Source organism: Oncorhynchus mykiss, chromosome 9 (assembly GCF_013265735.2).
Source record: "Oncorhynchus mykiss isolate Arlee chromosome 9, USDA_OmykA_1.1, whole genome shotgun sequence".
NCBI classification, from domain to species: Eukaryota; Metazoa; Chordata; class Actinopteri; order Salmoniformes; family Salmonidae; genus Oncorhynchus; species Oncorhynchus mykiss.
The window spans coordinates 72,548,000-72,567,516 of NC_048573.1; the positions used below are offsets into that span (position 1 = coordinate 72,548,000).

Genomic DNA, 19,517 nt, shown 5'->3' on the forward strand with positions numbered 1-19,517 from the left:
ATACAATAGTAGTCACACTAGTAAATACAATAGTAGTTACAATAGTAGTTACACTAGTAAATACAATAGTAGTTACACGAGTAAATACAATAGTAGTTACACTAGTAAGTACAATAGTAGTTACAATAGTAGTTACACTAGTAAATACAATAGTAGTTACACTAGTAAATACAATAGTAGTTACACTAGTAAATACAATAGTAGTTACACTAGTAAATACAATAGTAGTTACAATAGTAGTTACAATAGTAGTTACACTAGTAAATACAATAGTAGTTAAACTAGTAAATACAATAGTAGTTACACTAGTAAATACAATAGTAGTTACACTAGTAAATACAATAGTAGTTACAATAGTAGTCACACTAGTAGTTACAATAGTAAATACAATAGTAGTTACACTAGTAAATACAATAGTAGTTACAATAGTAAATACAATAGTAGTTACAATAGTAGTCACACTAGTAGTTACAATAGTAAATTAAATAGTAGTCACACTAGTAAATACAATAGTAGTCACACTAGTAAATACAATAGTAGTTACAATAGTAGTTACAATAGTAGTCACACTAGTAGTTACAATAGTAAATACAATAGTAGTCACACTAGTAAATACAATAGTAGTTACAATAGTAGTTACAATAGTAGTCACACTAGTAGTTACAATAGTAAATACAATAGTAGTCACACTAGTAAGTACAATAGTAGTCACACTAGTAAATACAATAGTAGTTACAATAGTAGTTACAAAAGTAGTTACAATAGCAGTTACAATAGTAGTTACAATAGTAGTCACACTAGTAGTTACAATACTAAATACAATAGTAGTTACACTAGTAGTCACACTAGTAGTCACACTAGTAGTTACAATAGTAGTTACAATAGTAGTCACACTAGTAGTCACACTAGTAGTTACAATAGTAGTTACAATAGTAGTTACAATAGTAGTTACAATAGTAGTTACAATAGTAGTTACAATAGTAGTTACAATAGTAGTCACACTAGTAAATACAATAGTAGTCAAACTAGTAGTTACAATAGTAGTTACACTAGTAGTCGCACTAGTAAATACAATAGTAGTTACAATAGTAAATACAATAGTAGTTACAATAGTAGTTACACTAGTAGTCACACTAGTAGTTACAATAGTAGTTACAATAGTAGTTACAATAGTAGTTACACTAGTAGTCACACTAGTAAATACAATAGTAGTTACAATAGTAGTTACAATAGTAGTTACACTAGTAGTTACAATAGTAGTTACACTAGTAGTCACACTAGTAAATACAATAGTAGTTACAATAGTAGTCACACTAGTAAATACAATAGTAGTTACACTAGTAAATACAATAGTAGTCACACTAGTAGTTACAATAGTAGTTACAATAGTAGTTACACTAGTAGTCACACTAGTAAATACAATAGTAGTTACAATAGTAGTTACAATAGTAGTTACACTAGTAAATACAATAGTAGTTACACTAGTAGTTACAATAGTAGTCACACTAGTAGTCACACTAGTAAATACAATAGTAGTTACACTAGTAGTTACACTAGTAGTTACACTAGTAGTTACACTAGTAAATACAATAGTAGTTACAATAGTAGTCACACTAGTAAATACAATAGTAGTCACACTAGTAAATACAATAGTAGTTACAATAGTAGTTACACTAGTAAATACAATAGTAGTTACACTAGTAAATACAATAGTAGTTACACTAGTAAATACAATAGTAGTTACAATAGTAGTTACACTAGTAAATACAATAGTAGTTACACTAGTAAATACAATAGTAGTTACACTAGTAAATACAATAGTAGTTACACTAGTAAATACAATAGTAGTTACAATAGTAGTTACAATAGTAGTTACACTAGTAAATACAATAGTAGTTACACTAGTAAATACAATAGTTTACACTAGTAAATACAATAGTAGTTACACTAGTAAATACAATAGTAGTTACAATAGTAGTCACACTAGTAGTTACAATAGTAAATACAATAGTAGTTACACTAGTAAATACAATAGTAGTTACACTAGTAAATACAATAGTAGTTACAATAGTAGTTACAATAGTAAATACAATAGTAGTTACAATAGTAGTCACACTAGTAGTTACAATAGTAAATTAAATAGTAGTCACACTAGTAAATACAATAGTAGTCACACTAGTAAATACAATAGTAGTTACAATAGTAGTTACAATAGTAGTCACACTAGTAGTTACAATAGTAAATACAATAGTAGTCACACTAGTAAATACAATAGTAGTCACACTAGTAAATACAATAGTAGTTACAATAGTAGTTACAATAGTAGTCACACTAGTAGTTACAATAGTAAATACAATAGTAGTCACACTAGTAAATACAATAGTAGTCACACTAGTAAATACAATAGTAGTTACAATAGTAGTTACAATAGTAGTTACAATAGCAGTTACAATAGCAGTTACAATAGTAGTCACACTAGTAGTTACAATAGTAAATACAATAGTAGTCACACTAGTAAATACAATAGTAGTTACAATAGTAAATACAATAGTAGTTACAATAGTAGTTACAATAGTAGTTACACTAGTAGTTACAATAGTAGTCACACTAGTAGTTACACTAGGAGTCACACTAGTAGTTACAATAGTAGTCACACTAGTAGTTACACTAGTAGTCACACTAGTAAATACAATAGTAGTTACAATAGTAGTTACACTAGTAGTTACAATAGTAGTAACACTAGTAGTCACACTAGTAAATACAATAGTAGTCACACTAGTAAATACAATAGTAGTCACACTAGTAAATACAATAGTAGTTACAATAGTAGTTACAATAGTAGTTACAATAGTAGTTACAATAGTAGTTACAATAGTAGTCACACTAGTAAATACAATAGTAGTTACACTAGTAAATACAATAGTAGTTACACTAGTAGTTACAATAGTAGTCACACTAGTAGTTACACTAGGAGTCACACTAGTAGTTACAATAGTAGTTACACTAGTAGTTACACTAGGAGTCACACTAGTAGTTACAATAGTAGTTACAATAGTAGTTACAATAGTAGTTACACTAGTAGTCACACTAGGAGTCACACTAGTAGTTACACTAGTAAATACAATAGTAGTTACACTAGTAAATACAATAGTAGTTACACTAGTAAATACAATAGTAGTTACACTAGTAAATACAATAGTAGTTACACTAATAGTTACACTAGTAAATACAATAGTAGTTACACTAGTAGTTACAATAGTAGTTACACTAGTAGTTACACTAGTAAATACAATAGTAGTTACACTAGTAAATACAATAGTAGTTACACTAGTAAATACAATAGTAGTTACACTAGTAAATACAATAGTAGTTACACTAGTAAATACAATAGTAGTTACACTAGTAAATACAATAGTAGTCACACTAGTAGTTACACTAGTAAATACAATAGTAGTTACACTAGTAAATACAATAGTAGTTACACTAGTAGTTACAATAGTAGTTACACTAGGAGTCACACTAGTAGTTACAATAGTAGTTACACTAGTAGTTACAATAGTAGTCACACTAGTAGTCACACTAGTAAATACAATAGTAGTTACAATAGTAGTCACACTAGTAGTTACAATAGTAGTCACACTAGTAGTTACAATAGTAGTCACACTAGTAGTTACAATAGTAGTCACACTAGTAGTCACACTAGGAGTCACACTAGTAAATACAATAGTAGTTACAGTAGTAGTTACAATAGTAGTTACAATAGTAGTTACAATAGTAGTCACACTAGTAGTTACACTAGTAGTCACACTAGGAGTCACACTAGTAAATACAATAGTAGTTACAATAGTAGTTACAATAGTAGTCACAATAGTAGTCACAATAGTAGTTACACTAGTAGTCACACTAGTAGTCACACTAGGAGTCACACTAGTAAATACAATAGTAGTTACAATAGTAGTTACAATAGTAGTTACACTAGTAAATACAATAGTAGTTACACTAGTAGTTACAATAGTAGTCACACTAGTAGTCACACTAGTAAATACAATAGTAGTTACAATAGTAGTTACAATAGTAGTCACACTAGGAGTCACAATAGTAGTTACAATAGTAGTTACACTAGTAGTTACAATAGTAGTCACACTAGTAGTCACACTAGTAAATACAATAGTAGTTACAATAGTAGTTACAATAGTAGTTACAATAGTAGTCACAATAGTAGTTACACTAGTAGTCACACTAGGAGTCACACTAGTAAATACAATAGTAGTCACACTAGTAAATACAATAGTAGTCACACTAGTAGTTACAATAGTAGTCACACTAGTAGTTACAATAGTAGTTACACTAGGAGTCACACTAGTAAATACAATAGTAGTTACACTAGTAGTTACAATAGTAGTCACACTAGTAGTTACAATAGTAGTTACAATAGTAGTTACAAAAGTAGTTACAATAGGAGTCACACTAGTAGTTACAATAGTTGTCACACTAGGAGTCACACTAGTAGTTACAATAGTAGTTACAATAGTAGTCACACTAGTAAATACAATAGTAGTTACACTAGTAGTTACAATAGTAGTCACACTAGTAGTTACAATAGTAGTTACAATAGTAGTTACAATAGTAGTTACAATAGTAGTCACAATAGTAGTTACAATAGTAGTTACAATAGTAGTTACAATAGTAGTTACAATAGTAGTTACAATAGTAGTTACACTAGTAGTTACAATAGTAGTTACAATAGTAGTCACACTAGTAAATACAATAGTAGTCACACTAGTAAATACAATAGTAGTTACAATAGTAGTTACAATAGTAGTTACAATAGCAGTTACAATAGTAGTTACAATAGTAGTCACACTAGTAAATACAATAGTAGTTACAATAGTAGTCACACTAGTAGTTACAATAGTAGTCACACTAGTAGTTACAATAGTAGTCACACTAGTAGTTACAATAGTAGTCACACTAGTAGTTACAATAGTAGTCACACTAGTAGTCACACTAGGAGTCACACTAGTAAATACAATATTAGTTACAATAGTAGTTACAATAGTAGTCACACTAGTAGTTACAATAGTAGTTACACTAGTAAATACAATAGTAGTTACAATAGTAGTTACAATAGTAGTTACAATAGTAGTTACAATAGTAGTCACACTAGTAAATACAATAGTAGTTACAATAGTAGTCACACTAGTAGTTACAATAGTAGTCACACTAGTAGTTACAATAGTAGTCACACTAGTAGTTACAATAGTAGTTACAATAGTAGTCACACTAGTAAATACAATAGTAGTTACACTAGTAGTTACAATAGTAGTCACACTAGTAGTTACAATAGTAGTTACAATAGTAGTTACAATAGTAGTTACAATAGTAGTCACAATAGTAGTTACAATAGTAGTTACAATAGTAGTTACAATAGTAGTTACAATAGTAGTTACACTAGTAGTTACAATAGTAGTTACAATAGTAGTCACACTAGTAAATACAATAGTAGTCACACTAGTAAATACAATAGTAGTTACAATAGTAGTTACAATAGTAGTTACAATAGCAGTTACAATAGTAGTTACAATAGTAGTCACACTAGTAAATACAATAGTAGTTACAATAGTAGTCACACTAGTAGTTACAATAGTAGTCACACTAGTAGTTACAATAGTAGTCACACTAGTAGTTACAATAGTAGTCACACTAGTAGTCACACTAGGAGTCACACTAGTAAATACAATAGTAGTTACAATAGTAGTTACAATAGTAGTTACAATAGTAGTTACAATAGTAGTCACACTAGTAGTTACACTAGTAGTCACACTAGGAGTCACACTAGTAAATACAATAGTAGTTACAATAGTAGTTACAATAGTAGTCACAATAGTAGTTACAATAGTAGTTACAATAGTAGTCACAATAGTAGTTACACTAGTAGTCACACTAGGAGTCACACTAGTAAATACAATAGTAGTTACAATAGTAGTTACAATAGTAGTTACAATAGTAGTTACACTAGTAAATACAATAGTAGTTACACTAGTAGTTACAATAGTAGTCACACTAGTAGTCACACTAGTAAATACAATAGTAGTTACAATAGTAGTTACAATAGTAGTTACAATAGTAGTCACAATAGTAGTTACACTAGTAGTCACACTAGGAGTCACAATAGTAGTTACAATAGTAGTTACACTAGTAGTTACAATAGTAGTCACACTAGTAGTCACACTAGTAAATACAATAGTAGTTACAATAGTAGTTACAATAGTAGTTACAATAGTAGTCACAATAGTAGTTACACTAGTAGTCACACTAGGAGTCACACTAGTAAATACAATAGTAGTCACACTAGTAAATACAATAGTAGTCACACTAGTAGTTACAATAGTAGTCACACTAGTAGTTACAATAGTAGTTACACTAGGAGTCACACTAGTAAATACAATAGTAGTTACACTAGTAGTTACAATAGTAGTCACACTAGTAGTTACAATAGTAGTTACAATAGTAGTTACAATAGTAGTTACAATAGGAGTCACACTAGTAGTTACAATAGTAGTCACACTAGGAGTCACACTAGTAGTTACAATAGTAGTTACAATAGTAGTCACACTAGTAAATACAATAGTAGTTACACTAGTAGTTACAATAGTAGTCACACTAGTAGTTACAATAGTAGTTACAATAGTAGTTACAATAGTAGTTACAATAGTAGTCACAATAGTAGTTACAATAGTAGTTACAATAGTAGTTACAATAGTAGTTACACTAGTAGTTACAATAGTAGTTACAATAGTAGTCACACTAGTAAATACAATAGTAGTTACAATAGTAGTTACAATAGTAGTCACACTAGTAAATACAATAGTAGTTACACTAGTAGTTACAATAGTAGTCACACTAGTAGTTACAATAGTAGTCACAATAGTAGTTACACTAGTAAATACAATAGTAGTTACACTAGTAAATACAATAGTAGTTACACTAGTAGTCACACTAGTAGTTACACTAGGAGTCACACTAGTAAATACAATAGTAGTCACACTAGTAGTTACACTAGGAGTCACACTAGTAAATACAATAGTAGTTACAATAGTAGTCACACTAGTAGTTACAATAGTAAATACAATAGTAGTCACACTAGTAAATACAATAGTAGTCACACTAGTAAATACAATAGTAGTTACAATAGTAGTCACACTAGTAGTTACAATAGTAAATACAATAGTAGTCACACTAGTAAATACAATAGTAGTCACACTAGTAAATACAATAGTAGTTACAATAGTAGTTACAATAGTAGTTACAATAGCAGTTACAATAGTAGTTACAATAGTAGTCACACTAGTAGTTACAATAGTAAATACAATAGTAGTCACACTAGTAAATACAATAGTAGTTACAATAGTAAATACAATAGTAGTTACAATAGTAGTTACAATAGTAGTTACACTAGTAGTTACAATAGTAGTCACACTAGTAGTTACACTAGGAGTCACACTAGTAGTTACAATAGTAGTCACACTAGTAGTTACACTAGGAGTCACACTAGTAAATACAATAGTAGTTACAATAGTAGTTACACTAGTAGTTACAATAGTAGTAACACTAGTAGTCACACTAGTAAATACAATAGTAGTTACACTAGTAAATACAATAGTAGTTACACTAATAGTTACACTAGTAAATACAATAGTAGTTACACTAGTAGTTACAATAGTAGTTACACTAGTAGTTACACTAGTAAATACAATAGTAGTTACACTAGTAAATACAATAGTAGTTACACTAGTAAATACAATAGTAGTTACACTAGTAAATACAATAGTAGTTACACTAGTAAATACAATAGTAGTTACACTAGTAAATACAATAGTAGTTACACTAGTAAATACAATAGTAGTCACACTAGTAGTTACACTAGTAAATACAATAGTAGTTACACTAGTAAATACAATAGTAGTTACACTAGTAGTTACAATAGTAGTTACACTAGGAGTCACACTAGTAGTTACAATAGTAGTTACACTAGTAGTTACAATAGTAGTCACACTAGTAGTCACACTAGTAAATACAATAGTAGTTACAATAGTAGTCACACTAGTAGTTACAATAGTAGTCACACTAGTAGTTACAATAGTAGTCACACTAGTAGTTACAATAGTAGTCACACTAGTAGTCACACTAGGAGTCACACTAGTAAATACAATAGTAGTTACAATAGTAGTTACAATAGTAGTTACAATAGTAGTTACAATAGTAGTCACACTAGTAGTTACACTAGTAGTCACACTAGGAGTCACACTAGTAAATACAATAGTAGTTACAATAGTAGTTACAATAGTAGTCACAATAGTAGTTACAATAGTAGTCACAATAGTAGTTACACTAGTAGTCACACTAGGAGTCACACTAGTAAATACAATAGTAGTTACAATAGTAGTTACAATAGTAGTTACAATAGTAGTTACACTAGTAAATACAATAGTAGTTACACTAGTAGTTACAATAGTAGTCACACTAGTAGTCACACTAGTAAATACAATAGTAGTTACAATAGTAGTTACAATAGTAGTCACAATAGTAGTTACAATAGTAGTTACACTAGTAGTTACAATAGTAGTCACACTAGTAGTCACACTAGTAAATACAATAGTAGTTACAATAGTAGTTACAATAGTAGTTACAATAGTAGTCACAATAGTAGTTACACTAGTAGTCACACTAGGAGTCACACTAGTAAATACAATAGTAGTCACACTAGTAAATACAATAGTAGTCACACTAGTAGTTACAATAGTAGTCACACTAGTAGTTACAATAGTAGTTACACTAGGAGTCACACTAGTAAATACAATAGTAGTTACACTAGTAGTTACAATAGTAGTCACACTAGTAGTTACAATAGTAGTTACAATAGTAGTTACAATAGTAGTTACAATAGGAGTCACACTAGTAGTTACAATAGTTGTCACACTAGGAGTCACACTAGTAGTTACAATAGTAGTTACAATAGTAGTCACACTAGTAAATACAATAGTAGTTACACTAGTAGTTACAATAGTAGTCACACTAGTAGTTACAATAGTAGTTACAATAGTAGTTACAATAGTAGTTACAATAGTAGTCACAATAGTAGTTACAATAGTAGTTACAATAGTAGTTACAATAGTAGTTACAATAGTAGTTACACTAGTAGTTACAATAGTAGTTACAATAGTAGTCACACTAGTAAATACAATAGTAGTTACACTAGTAGTTACAATAGTAGTCACACTAGTAGTTACAATAGTAGTCACAATAGTAGTTACACTAGTAAATACAATAGTAGTTACACTAGTAAATACAATAGTAGTTACACTAGTAGTCACACTAGTAGTTACACTAGGAGTCACACTAGTAAATACAATAGTAGTCACACTAGTAGTTACACTAGGAGTCACACTAGTAAATACAATAGTAGTTACAATAGTAGTCACACTAGTAGTTACAATAGTAAATACAATAGTAGTCACACTAGTAAATACAATAGTAGTCACACTAGTAAATACAATAGTAGTTACAATAGTAGTTACAATAGTAGTCACACTAGTAAATACAATAGTAGGCACACTAGTAAATACAATAGTAGTTACAATAGTAGTTACAATAGTAGTTACAATAGCAGTTACAATAGTAGTTACAATAGTAGTCACACTAGTAAATACAATAGTAGTTACAATAGTAGTCACACTAGTAGTTACAATAGTAGTCACACTAGTAGTTACAATAGTAGTCACACTAGTAGTTACAATAGTAGTCACACTAGTAGTCACACTAGGAGTCACACTAGTAAATACAATAGTAGTTACAATAGTAGTTACAATAGTAGTTACAATAGTAGTCACACTAGTAGTTACACTAGTAGTCACACTAGGAGTCACACTAGTAAATACAATAGTAGTTACAATAGTAGTTACAATAGTAGTTACAATAGTAGTCACAATAGTAGTTACAATAGTAGTTACAATAGTAGTCACAATAGTAGTTACACTAGTAGTCACACTAGGAGTCACACTAGTAAATACAATAGTAGTTACAATAGTAGTTACAATAGTAGTTACAATAGTAGTTACACTAGTAAATACAATAGTAGTTACACTAGTAGTTACAATAGTAGTCACACTAGTAGTCACACTAGTAAATACAATAGTAGTTACAATAGTAGTTACAATAGTAGTTACAATAGTAGTCACAATAGTAGTTACACTAGTAGTCACACTAGGAGTCACAATAGTAGTTACAATAGTAGTTACACTAGTAGTTACAATAGTAGTCACACTAGTAGTCACACTAGTAAATACAATAGTAGTTACAATAGTAGTTACAATAGTAGTTACAATAGTAGTTACACTAGTAGTCACACTAGGAGTCACACTAGTAAATACAATAGTAGTCACACTAGTAAATACAATAGTAGTCACACTAGTAGTTACAATAGTAGTCACACTAGTAGTTACAATAGTAGTTACACTAGGAGTCACACTAGTAAATACAATAGTAGTTACACTAGTAGTTACAATAGTAGTCACACTAGTAGTTACAATATTAGTTACAATAGTAGTTACAATAGTAGTTACAATAGGAGTCACACTAGTAGTTACAATAGTAGTCACACTAGGAGTCACACTAGTAGTTACAATAGTAGTTACAATAGTAGTCACACTAGTAAATACAATAGTAGTTACACTAGTAGTTACAATAGTAGTCACACTAGTAGTTACAATAGTAGTTACAATAGTAGTTACAATAGTAGTTACAATAGTAGTCACAATAGTAGTTACAATAGTAGTTACAATAGTAGTTACAATAGTAGTTACAATAGTAGTTACACTAGTAGTTACAATAGTAGTTACAATAGTAGTCACACTAGTAAATACAATAGTAGTTACACTAGTAGTTACAATAGTAGTCACACTAGTAGTTACAATAGTAGTCACAATAGTAGTTACACTAGTAAATACAATAGTAGTTACACTAGTAAATACAATAGTAGTTACACTAGTAGTCACACTAGTAGTTACACTAGGAGTCACACTAGTAAATACAATAGTAGTCACACTAGTAGTTACACTAGGAGTCACACTAGTAAATACAATAGTAGTTACAATAGTAGTCACACTAGTAGTTACAATAGTAAATACAATAGTAGTCACACTAGTAAATACAATAGTAGTCACACTAGTAAATACAATAGTAGTTACAATAGTAGTCACACTAGTAGTTACAATAGTAAATACAATAGTAGTCACACTAGTAAATACAATAGTAGTCACACTAGTAAATACAATAGTAGTTACAATAGTAGTTACAATAGTAGTTACAATAGCAGTTACAATAGTAGTTACAATAGTAGTCACACTAGTAGTTACAATAGTAAATACAATAGTAGTCACACTAGTAAATACAATAGTAGTTACAATAGTAAATACAATAGTAGTTACAATAGTAGTTACAATAGTAGTTACACTAGTAGTTACAATAGTAGTCACACTAGTAGTTACACTAGGAGTCACACTAGTAGTTACAATAGTAGTCACACTAGTAGTTACACTAGGAGTCACACTAGTAAATACAATAGTAGTTACAATAGTAGTTACACTAGTAGTTACAATAGTAGTAACACTAGTAGTCACACTAGTAAATACAATAGTAGTCACACTAGTAAATACAATAGTAGTCACACTAGTAAATACAATAGTAGTTACAATAGTAGTTACAATAGTAGTTACAATAGTAGTTACAATAGTAGTTACAATAGTAGTCACACTAGTAAATACAATAGTAGTTACACTAGTAAATACAATAGTAGTTACACTAGTAGTTACAATAGTAGTCACACTAGTAGTTACACTAGGAGTCACACTAGTAGTTACAATAGTAGTTACACTAGTAGTTACACTAGGAGTCACACTAGTAGTTACAATAGTAGTTACAATAGTAGTTACAATAGTAGTTACACTAGTAGTCACACTAGGAGTCACACTAGTAAATACAATAGTAGTTACAATAGTAGTTACAATAGTAGTCACAATAGTAGTTACACTAGTAGTCACACTAGGAGTCACACTAGTAAATACAATAGTAGTTACAATAGTAGTTACAATAGTAGTTACAATAGTAGTTACACTAGTAAATACAATAGTAGTTACACTAGTAGTCACACTAGTAAATACAATAGTAGTTACAATAGTAGTTACAATAGTAGTTACAATAGTAGTCACAATAGTAGTTACACTAGTAGTCACACTAGGAGTCACAATAGTAGTTACAATAGTAGTTACACTAGTAGTTACAATAGTAGTCACACTAGTAGTCACACTAGTAAATACAATAGTAGTTACAATAGTAGTTACAATAGTAGTTACAATAGTAGTCACAATAGTAGTTACACTAGTAGTCACACTAGGAGTCACACTAGTAAATACAATAGTAGTCACACTAGTAAATACAATAGTAGTCACACTAGTAGTTACAATAGTAGTCACACTAGTAGTTACAATAGTAGTTACACTAGGAGTCACACTAGTAAAGACAATAGTAGTTACACTAGTAGTTACAATAGTAGTCACACTAGTAGTTACAATAGTAGTTACAATAGTAGTTACAATAGTAGTTACAATAGGAGTCACACTAGTAGTTACAATAGTAGTCACACTAGGAGTCACACTAGTAGTTACAATAGTAGTTACAATAGTAGTCACACTAGTAAATACAATAGTAGTTACACTAGTAGTTACAATAGTAGTCACACTAGTAGTTACAATAGTAGTTACAATAGTAGTTACAATAGTAGTTACAATAGTAGTCACAATAGTAGTTACAATAGTAGTTACAATAGTAGTTACAATAGTAGTTACAATAGTAGTTACACTAGTAGTTACAATAGTAGTTACAATAGTAGTCACACTAGTAAATACAATAGTAGTTACACTAGTAGTTACAATAGTAGTCACACTAGTAGTTACAATAGTAGTCACAATAGTAGTTACACTAGTAAATACAATAGTAGTTACACTAGTAAATACAATAGTAGTTACACTAGTAGTCACACTAGTAGTTACACTAGGAGTCACACTAGTAAATACAATAGTAGTCACACTAGTAGTTACACTAGGAGTCACACTAGTAAATACAATAGTAGTTACAATAGTAGTCACACTAGTAGTTACAATAGTAAATACAATAGTAGTCACACTAGTAAATACAATAGTAGTCACACTAGTAAATACAATAGTAGTTACAATAGTAGTCACACTAGTAGTTACAATAGTAAATACAATAGTAGTCACACTAGTAAATACAATAGTAGTCACACTAGTAAATACAATAGTAGTTACAATAGTAGTTACAATAGTAGTTACAATAGCAGTTACAATAGTAGTTACAATAGTAGTCACACTAGTAGTTACAATAGTAAATACAATAGTAGTCACACTAGTAAATACAATAGTAGTTACAATAGTAAATACAATAGTAGTTACAATAGTAGTTACAATAGTAGTTACACTAGTAGTTACAATAGTAGTCACACTAGTAGTTACACTAGGAGTCACACTAGTAGTTACAATAGTAGTCACACTAGTAGTTACACTAGGAGTCACACTAGTAAATACAATAGTAGTTACAATAGTAGTTACACTAGTAGTTACAATAGTAGTAACACTAGTAGTCACACTAGTAAATACAATAGTAGTCACACTAGTAAATACAATAGTAGTCACACTAGTAAATACAATAGTAGTTACAATAGTAGTTACAATAGTAGTTACAATAGTAGTTACAATAGTAGTTACAATAGTAGTCACACTAGTAAATACAATAGTAGTTACACTAGTAAATACAATAGTAGTTACACTAGTAGTTACAATAGTAGTCACACTAGTAGTTACACTAGGAGTCACACTAGTAGTTACAATAGTAGTTACACTAGTAGTTACACTAGGAGTCACACTAGTAGTTACAATAGTAGTTACAATAGTAGTTACAATAGTAGTTACACTAGTAGTCACACTAGGAGTCACACTAGTAGTTACACTAGTAAATACAATAGTAGTTACACTAGTAAATACAATAGTAGTTACACTAGTAAATACAATAGTAGTTACACTAGTATATACAATAGTAGTTACACTAGTAGTTACACTAGTAAATACAATAGTAGTTACACTAGTAGTTACAATAGTAGTTACACTAGTAGTTACACTAGTAAATACAATAGTAGTTACAATAGTAGTTACAATAGTAGTTACACTAGTAGTTACACTAGTGAATACAACAGTAGTTACACTAGTAAATACAATAGTAGTTACACTAGTAAAGACAATAGTAGTCACACTAGTAGTTACACTAGTAAATACAATAGTAGTTACACTAGTAAATACAATAGTAGTTACACTAGTAAATACAATAGTAGTTACACTAGTAAATACAATAGTAGTTACACTAGTAAATACAATAGTAGTTACACTAGTAAATACAATAGTAGTTACACTAGTAAATACAATAGTAGTCACACTAGTAGTTACACTAGTAAATACAATAGTAGTTACACTAGTAAATACAATAGTAGTTACACTAGTAGTTACAATAGTAGTTACACTAGGAGTCACACTAGTAGTTACAATAGTAGTTACACTAGTAGTTACAATAGTAGTCACACTAGTAGTCACACTAGTAAATACAATAGTAGTTACAATAGTAGTCACACTAGTAGTTACAATAGTAGTCACACTAGTAGTTACAATAGTAGTCACACTAGTAGTTACAATAGTAGTCACACTAGTAGTCACACTAGGAGTCACACTAGTAAATACAATAGTAGTTACAATAGTAGTTACAATAGTAGTTACAATAGTAGTCACACTAGTAGTTACACTAGTAGTCACACTAGGAGTCACACTAGTAAATACAATAGTAGTTACAATAGTAGTTACAATAGTAGTTACAATAGTAGTTACAATAGTAGTTACACTAGTAGTCACACTAGGAGTCACACTAGTAAATACAATAGTAGTTACAATAGTAGTTACAATAGTAGTCACAATAGTAGTTACACTAGTAGTCACACTAGGAGTCACACTAGTAAATACAATAGTAGTTACAATAGTAGTTACAATAGTAGTTACAATAGTAGTTACACTAGTAAATACAATAGTAGTTACACTAGTAGTTACAATAGTAAATACAATAGTAGTTACAATAGTAGTTACAATAGTAGTTACAATAGTAGTCACAATAGTAGTTACACTAGTAGTCACACTAGGAGTCACAATAGTAGTTACAATAGTAGTTACACTAGTAGTTACAATAGTAGTCACACTAGTAGTCACACTAGTAAATACAATAGTAGTTACAATAGTAGTTACAATAGTAGTTACAATAGTAGTCACAATAGTAGTTACACTAGTAGTCACACTAGGAGTCACACTAGTAAATACAATAGTAGTCACACTAGTAAATACAATAGTAGTCACACTAGTAGTTACAATAGTAGTCACACTAGTAGTTACAATAGTAGTTACACTAGGAGTCACACTAGTAAATACAATAGTAGTTACACTAGTAGTTACAATAGTAGTCACACTAGTAGTTACAATAGTAGTTACAATAGTAGTTACAATAGTAGTTACAATAGGAGTCACACTAGTAGTTACAATAGTAGTCACACTAGGAGTCACACTAGTAGTTACAATAGTAGTTACAATAGTAGTCACACTAGTAAATACAATAGTAGTTACACTAGTAGTTACAATAGTAGTCACACTAGTAGTTACAATAGTAGTTACAATAGTAGTTACAATAGTAGTTACAATAGTAGTTACAATAGTAGTCACAATAGTAGTTACAATAGTAGTTACAATAGTAGTTACAATAGTAGTTACACTAGTAGTTACAATAGTAGTTACAATAGTAGTCACACTAGTAAATACAATAGTAGTTACACTAGTAGTTACAATAGTAGTCACACTAGTAGTTACAATAGTAGTCACAATAGTAGTTACACTAGTAAATACAATAGTAGTTACACTAGTAAATACAATAGTAGTTACACTAGTAGTCACACTAGTAGTTACACTAGGAGTCACACTAGTAAATACAATAGTAGTCACACTAGTAGTTACACTAGGAGTCACACTAGTAAATACAATAGTAGTTACAATAGTAGTCACACTAGGAGTCACACTAGTAGTCACACTAGTAGTTACACTAGTGGTTACAATAGTAGTTAAAACACAACTACAGGTATATTTAATGTATCGTGGAACATTTTACACGAAATTGCTCTTTTATGATCTATTTAGAGTACTTATATTTACAGTACTTCCCTTTAGAGTACTTATATTTATACTATTTCTATGTGGATAACATATTTACAGTACTTATATTTACAGTACTTATATTTAGGGTGCTTATATTTAGAGAGTTGTTGTGTGATGCAGTAGATATGTATAATTCCTTCTCCTGTGTCAGATGTTAACCCTATAATTTCTGTCCCCCATAGAGCCCCGAGTGATGTCTCCCCTGGTGCTCCACTTCCCAGAGAGGAACACCGAGAGCTATGCCCGGGCCCACCTGGCTCACTCCATGGACCTGCACTCCTTCACCGCCTGCATGCACCTGAAGACGCGCCCTGGAGAGATACACACTGTCCTGTCGTACTCCAGCCAGGGCAACGACAACGAACTGATGATCACCATGGGATATGAGGTGAGCGGGAGTCATGGAGGGAGTCAGGGAGGGAGGGGAGTCATGGAGGGAGTCAGTGTGGAGGCGAGGGGAGGGAGTTATGGAGGGAGGGGAGGGAGTCAGGGAGGGAGGGGAGTCAGGGAGGGAGTCATGGAGAGAGGGGAGGGAGTCAGTGTGGGAGGCGAGGGGAGGGAGTTATGGAGGGAGGGGAGGGAGGGAGTCAGGGAGGGAGGGGAGTCATGGAGGGAGTCAGTGTGGGAGGCGAGTGGAGGGAGTTATGGATGGAGGGGAGGGAGGGAGGGGAGTCAGGGAGGGAGTCAGGGAGGGAGTCAGGGAGGGAGGGGAGTCAGGGAGGGAGTCGGGGAGGGAGGGGAGTCATGGAGGGAGTCAGTGTGGAGGCGAGGGGAGGGAGTTATGGAGGGAGGGGAGGGAGTCAGGGAGGGAGGGGAGTCAGGGAGGGAGTCATGGAGGGAGGGGAGGTGGTCAATGTGGGAGGCGAGGGGAGGGAGATATGGAGGGAGGGGAGGGAGTCAGGGAGGGAGGGGAGTCATGGAGGGAGTCAGTGTGGGAGTCGAGTGGAGGGAGTTATGGAGGGAGGGGAGTCAGGGAGGGAGGGCAGTCAGGGAGGGAGGGCAGTCAGGGAGGGAGTCAGGGAGGGAGGGGAGTCAGGGAGGGAGTCGGGGAGGGAGGGCAGTCAGGGAAGGAGTCGGGGAGGGAGGGAGGGAGTTGGGGTGGAGTAAGCGAGGGAGGGATGGAAAAGTCATCAACAGTCTTGTTTCTATTTTTCATGTGATCCACCCAGGTGGGTCTGTGGATCGGCAACGAGTTTGTCAACCTGCCCCACAACTTCCACTCCCGTGACTGGGTCAACTACTGTGTCACCTGGTCGTCCCACTCCGGGGGGGCTGAGCTGTGGATCAACGGGCTGGTGGGGGAGGAGCAGTACCTCCGGAGGAGATACACAGTCAGCCCAGCAGGGGTCTTCATACTGGGGAAGGACCAGGACGGCTTCCTGGGGATCTCTGACACGGACGCCTTCGTGGGTCAGATGACAGATGTCAACGTGTGGGATTACGTTTTGAACTCGGCTGAGATCCGGGAACAGATGTCCTGTGAGAACACCACCTCTCCCAGGGGGAACGTGCTCAGCTGGGGGGTCACTCCTATGAGTCTCTATGGGGGGGTGCAGCTGGAGACAGACTACAGGTGTCCCTGAGGGGAGGGGTCAGCTGGAGACAGACTACAGGTGTCCCTGAGGTGAGGGGACAGCTGAAGCACAGGGAAGCCTGGGTGGTGTTCAGTAGGGCACAACGTAACAAAACATTTTGCAACGGAAATAAAATAGTTCTTATTGGACGAGTTCAGGAAGTGCAGTACCACCGTGTTCCGTGCCGTTTCAAAACGTTTTGTCTCTACTGAACATGACCCTGTTTCTCACAGAGCAGAGGATTCCCACTATCAACACAATGTAGTTCTGTTTGGTCTGTTATTATGTCCAGTCAATATATCAAATCTATCCTTTACTGCTGATGACTATTGGGTGTGAAGGATAAGTCATCTGTTTGAGACACGGGTATCAGGTTTAGTAATGACAATGTTTATTGTTTAAGTGAAGTAAAGCACAGAAGATCTCTGAACGTCCGTGTGGGCTCATCGTAATTCATATCTATGTTTCCTCAATAAAGTTCTATATTAAAGCATCTTGTATGTTTATTTCATGCACTGTAACAGCCTTGCGTTGTTAGACAGGCTGCAGAGCCAGTGAACTATAAAACAGACACGGACATATCGCCATAGCAACAAAACATTTAAAGGCCCAGTACAGTCAAACTTCTGTTTTACTCCCTGTGGTCTGTATCATATTGTACAACAGCTGATGAAACACTGTGTTTCTTGATTTAAAAAAAATATAAAATAAAATAAAATAAAAAATAAAAAAAATGTATCAGTGTTATTTCCTGATAGTTACTGGTTGAAAATATAATCTTCACAGTACCTTCTAATCAGCTTGTTTGCATATGGGCGTGACTTTCGGCGGTAAATTGGTTAATAGACCAATAATAAAGCGAGTTCCAAACCTGTCTGCCAATAACAGCTAGTTTTAAGTTTTCCCCCCGCTCAGACCCCTCCCAGACAATCTTAGCAAAATTCTTCCTTGAGAAATAGTTTTTTTTGCTGCTAAAAAGCAATACAGTAAGGTACTTACAGGGGAGAGGGTGTTTTCAGGTCTTTTTGCCCGCGCTACAGACTATCGTTCTGCTAAATAAGGGTTAATAAAGGGCCCAGTGCACTACTTTATAGTCTTAGAGGTGTGTTTCCTGTCCTATTCCGCGTTTGGTTAATTATGTTTGTCCCCCATGAGATACCGTAGGAAGTCTATTTCACTTCCTCAAAATCTTCAGAGTGAAACTAAGATAACTGGACTGTGACTTCTTGGTGTAATCTGTATTTATTAAATTATGCAGACGTTATTATGTCAATACCAAATCGCTTCTGGGTAACAGGCCTACCTACGTGGCATTGATTTGACTCAGACAGTTATTCCAGTGTCAAAGTTGACCACAAAGTGTAAACGGGATCAATTTTGGTCATCAAGTCAGTCTCGTCTAAAATGGAGTTCGGAACATCAGTCCCATTTTACATTTAACGAAGGTATTTGGTACAGTATTTCTCAAGTAAAACAAATGTGCGACATGTTTTCTTATGTAAACAAAGTTCGGAGCTGCTGTGCAGGTCTGTCTCACTGTCTATGCTATTGGATAGAGAGAAATCCCCGCAGCTGTTCG

The 19,517-nt window shown here is 32.9% G+C and overlaps 1 protein-coding gene across 1 annotated transcript in view; it reads left to right on the plus strand.

Moving 5' to 3' along the window:
* Positions 1–19,009, plus strand: part of ca6 (carbonic anhydrase VI) — a 37,217-nt gene extending 18,208 nt beyond the window's left edge. The window contains exons 10-11 of the mRNA XM_036988953.1: positions 16,547–16,752; positions 17,534–19,009. Coding sequence (XP_036844848.1) covers positions 16,547–16,752; positions 17,534–17,947 — 620 coding nt within the window. The 3' untranslated portion in view covers positions 17,948–19,009. The remainder of the gene's footprint in view (positions 1–16,546; positions 16,753–17,533) is intronic.
* Positions 19,010–19,517: the final 508 nt, after the last annotated feature.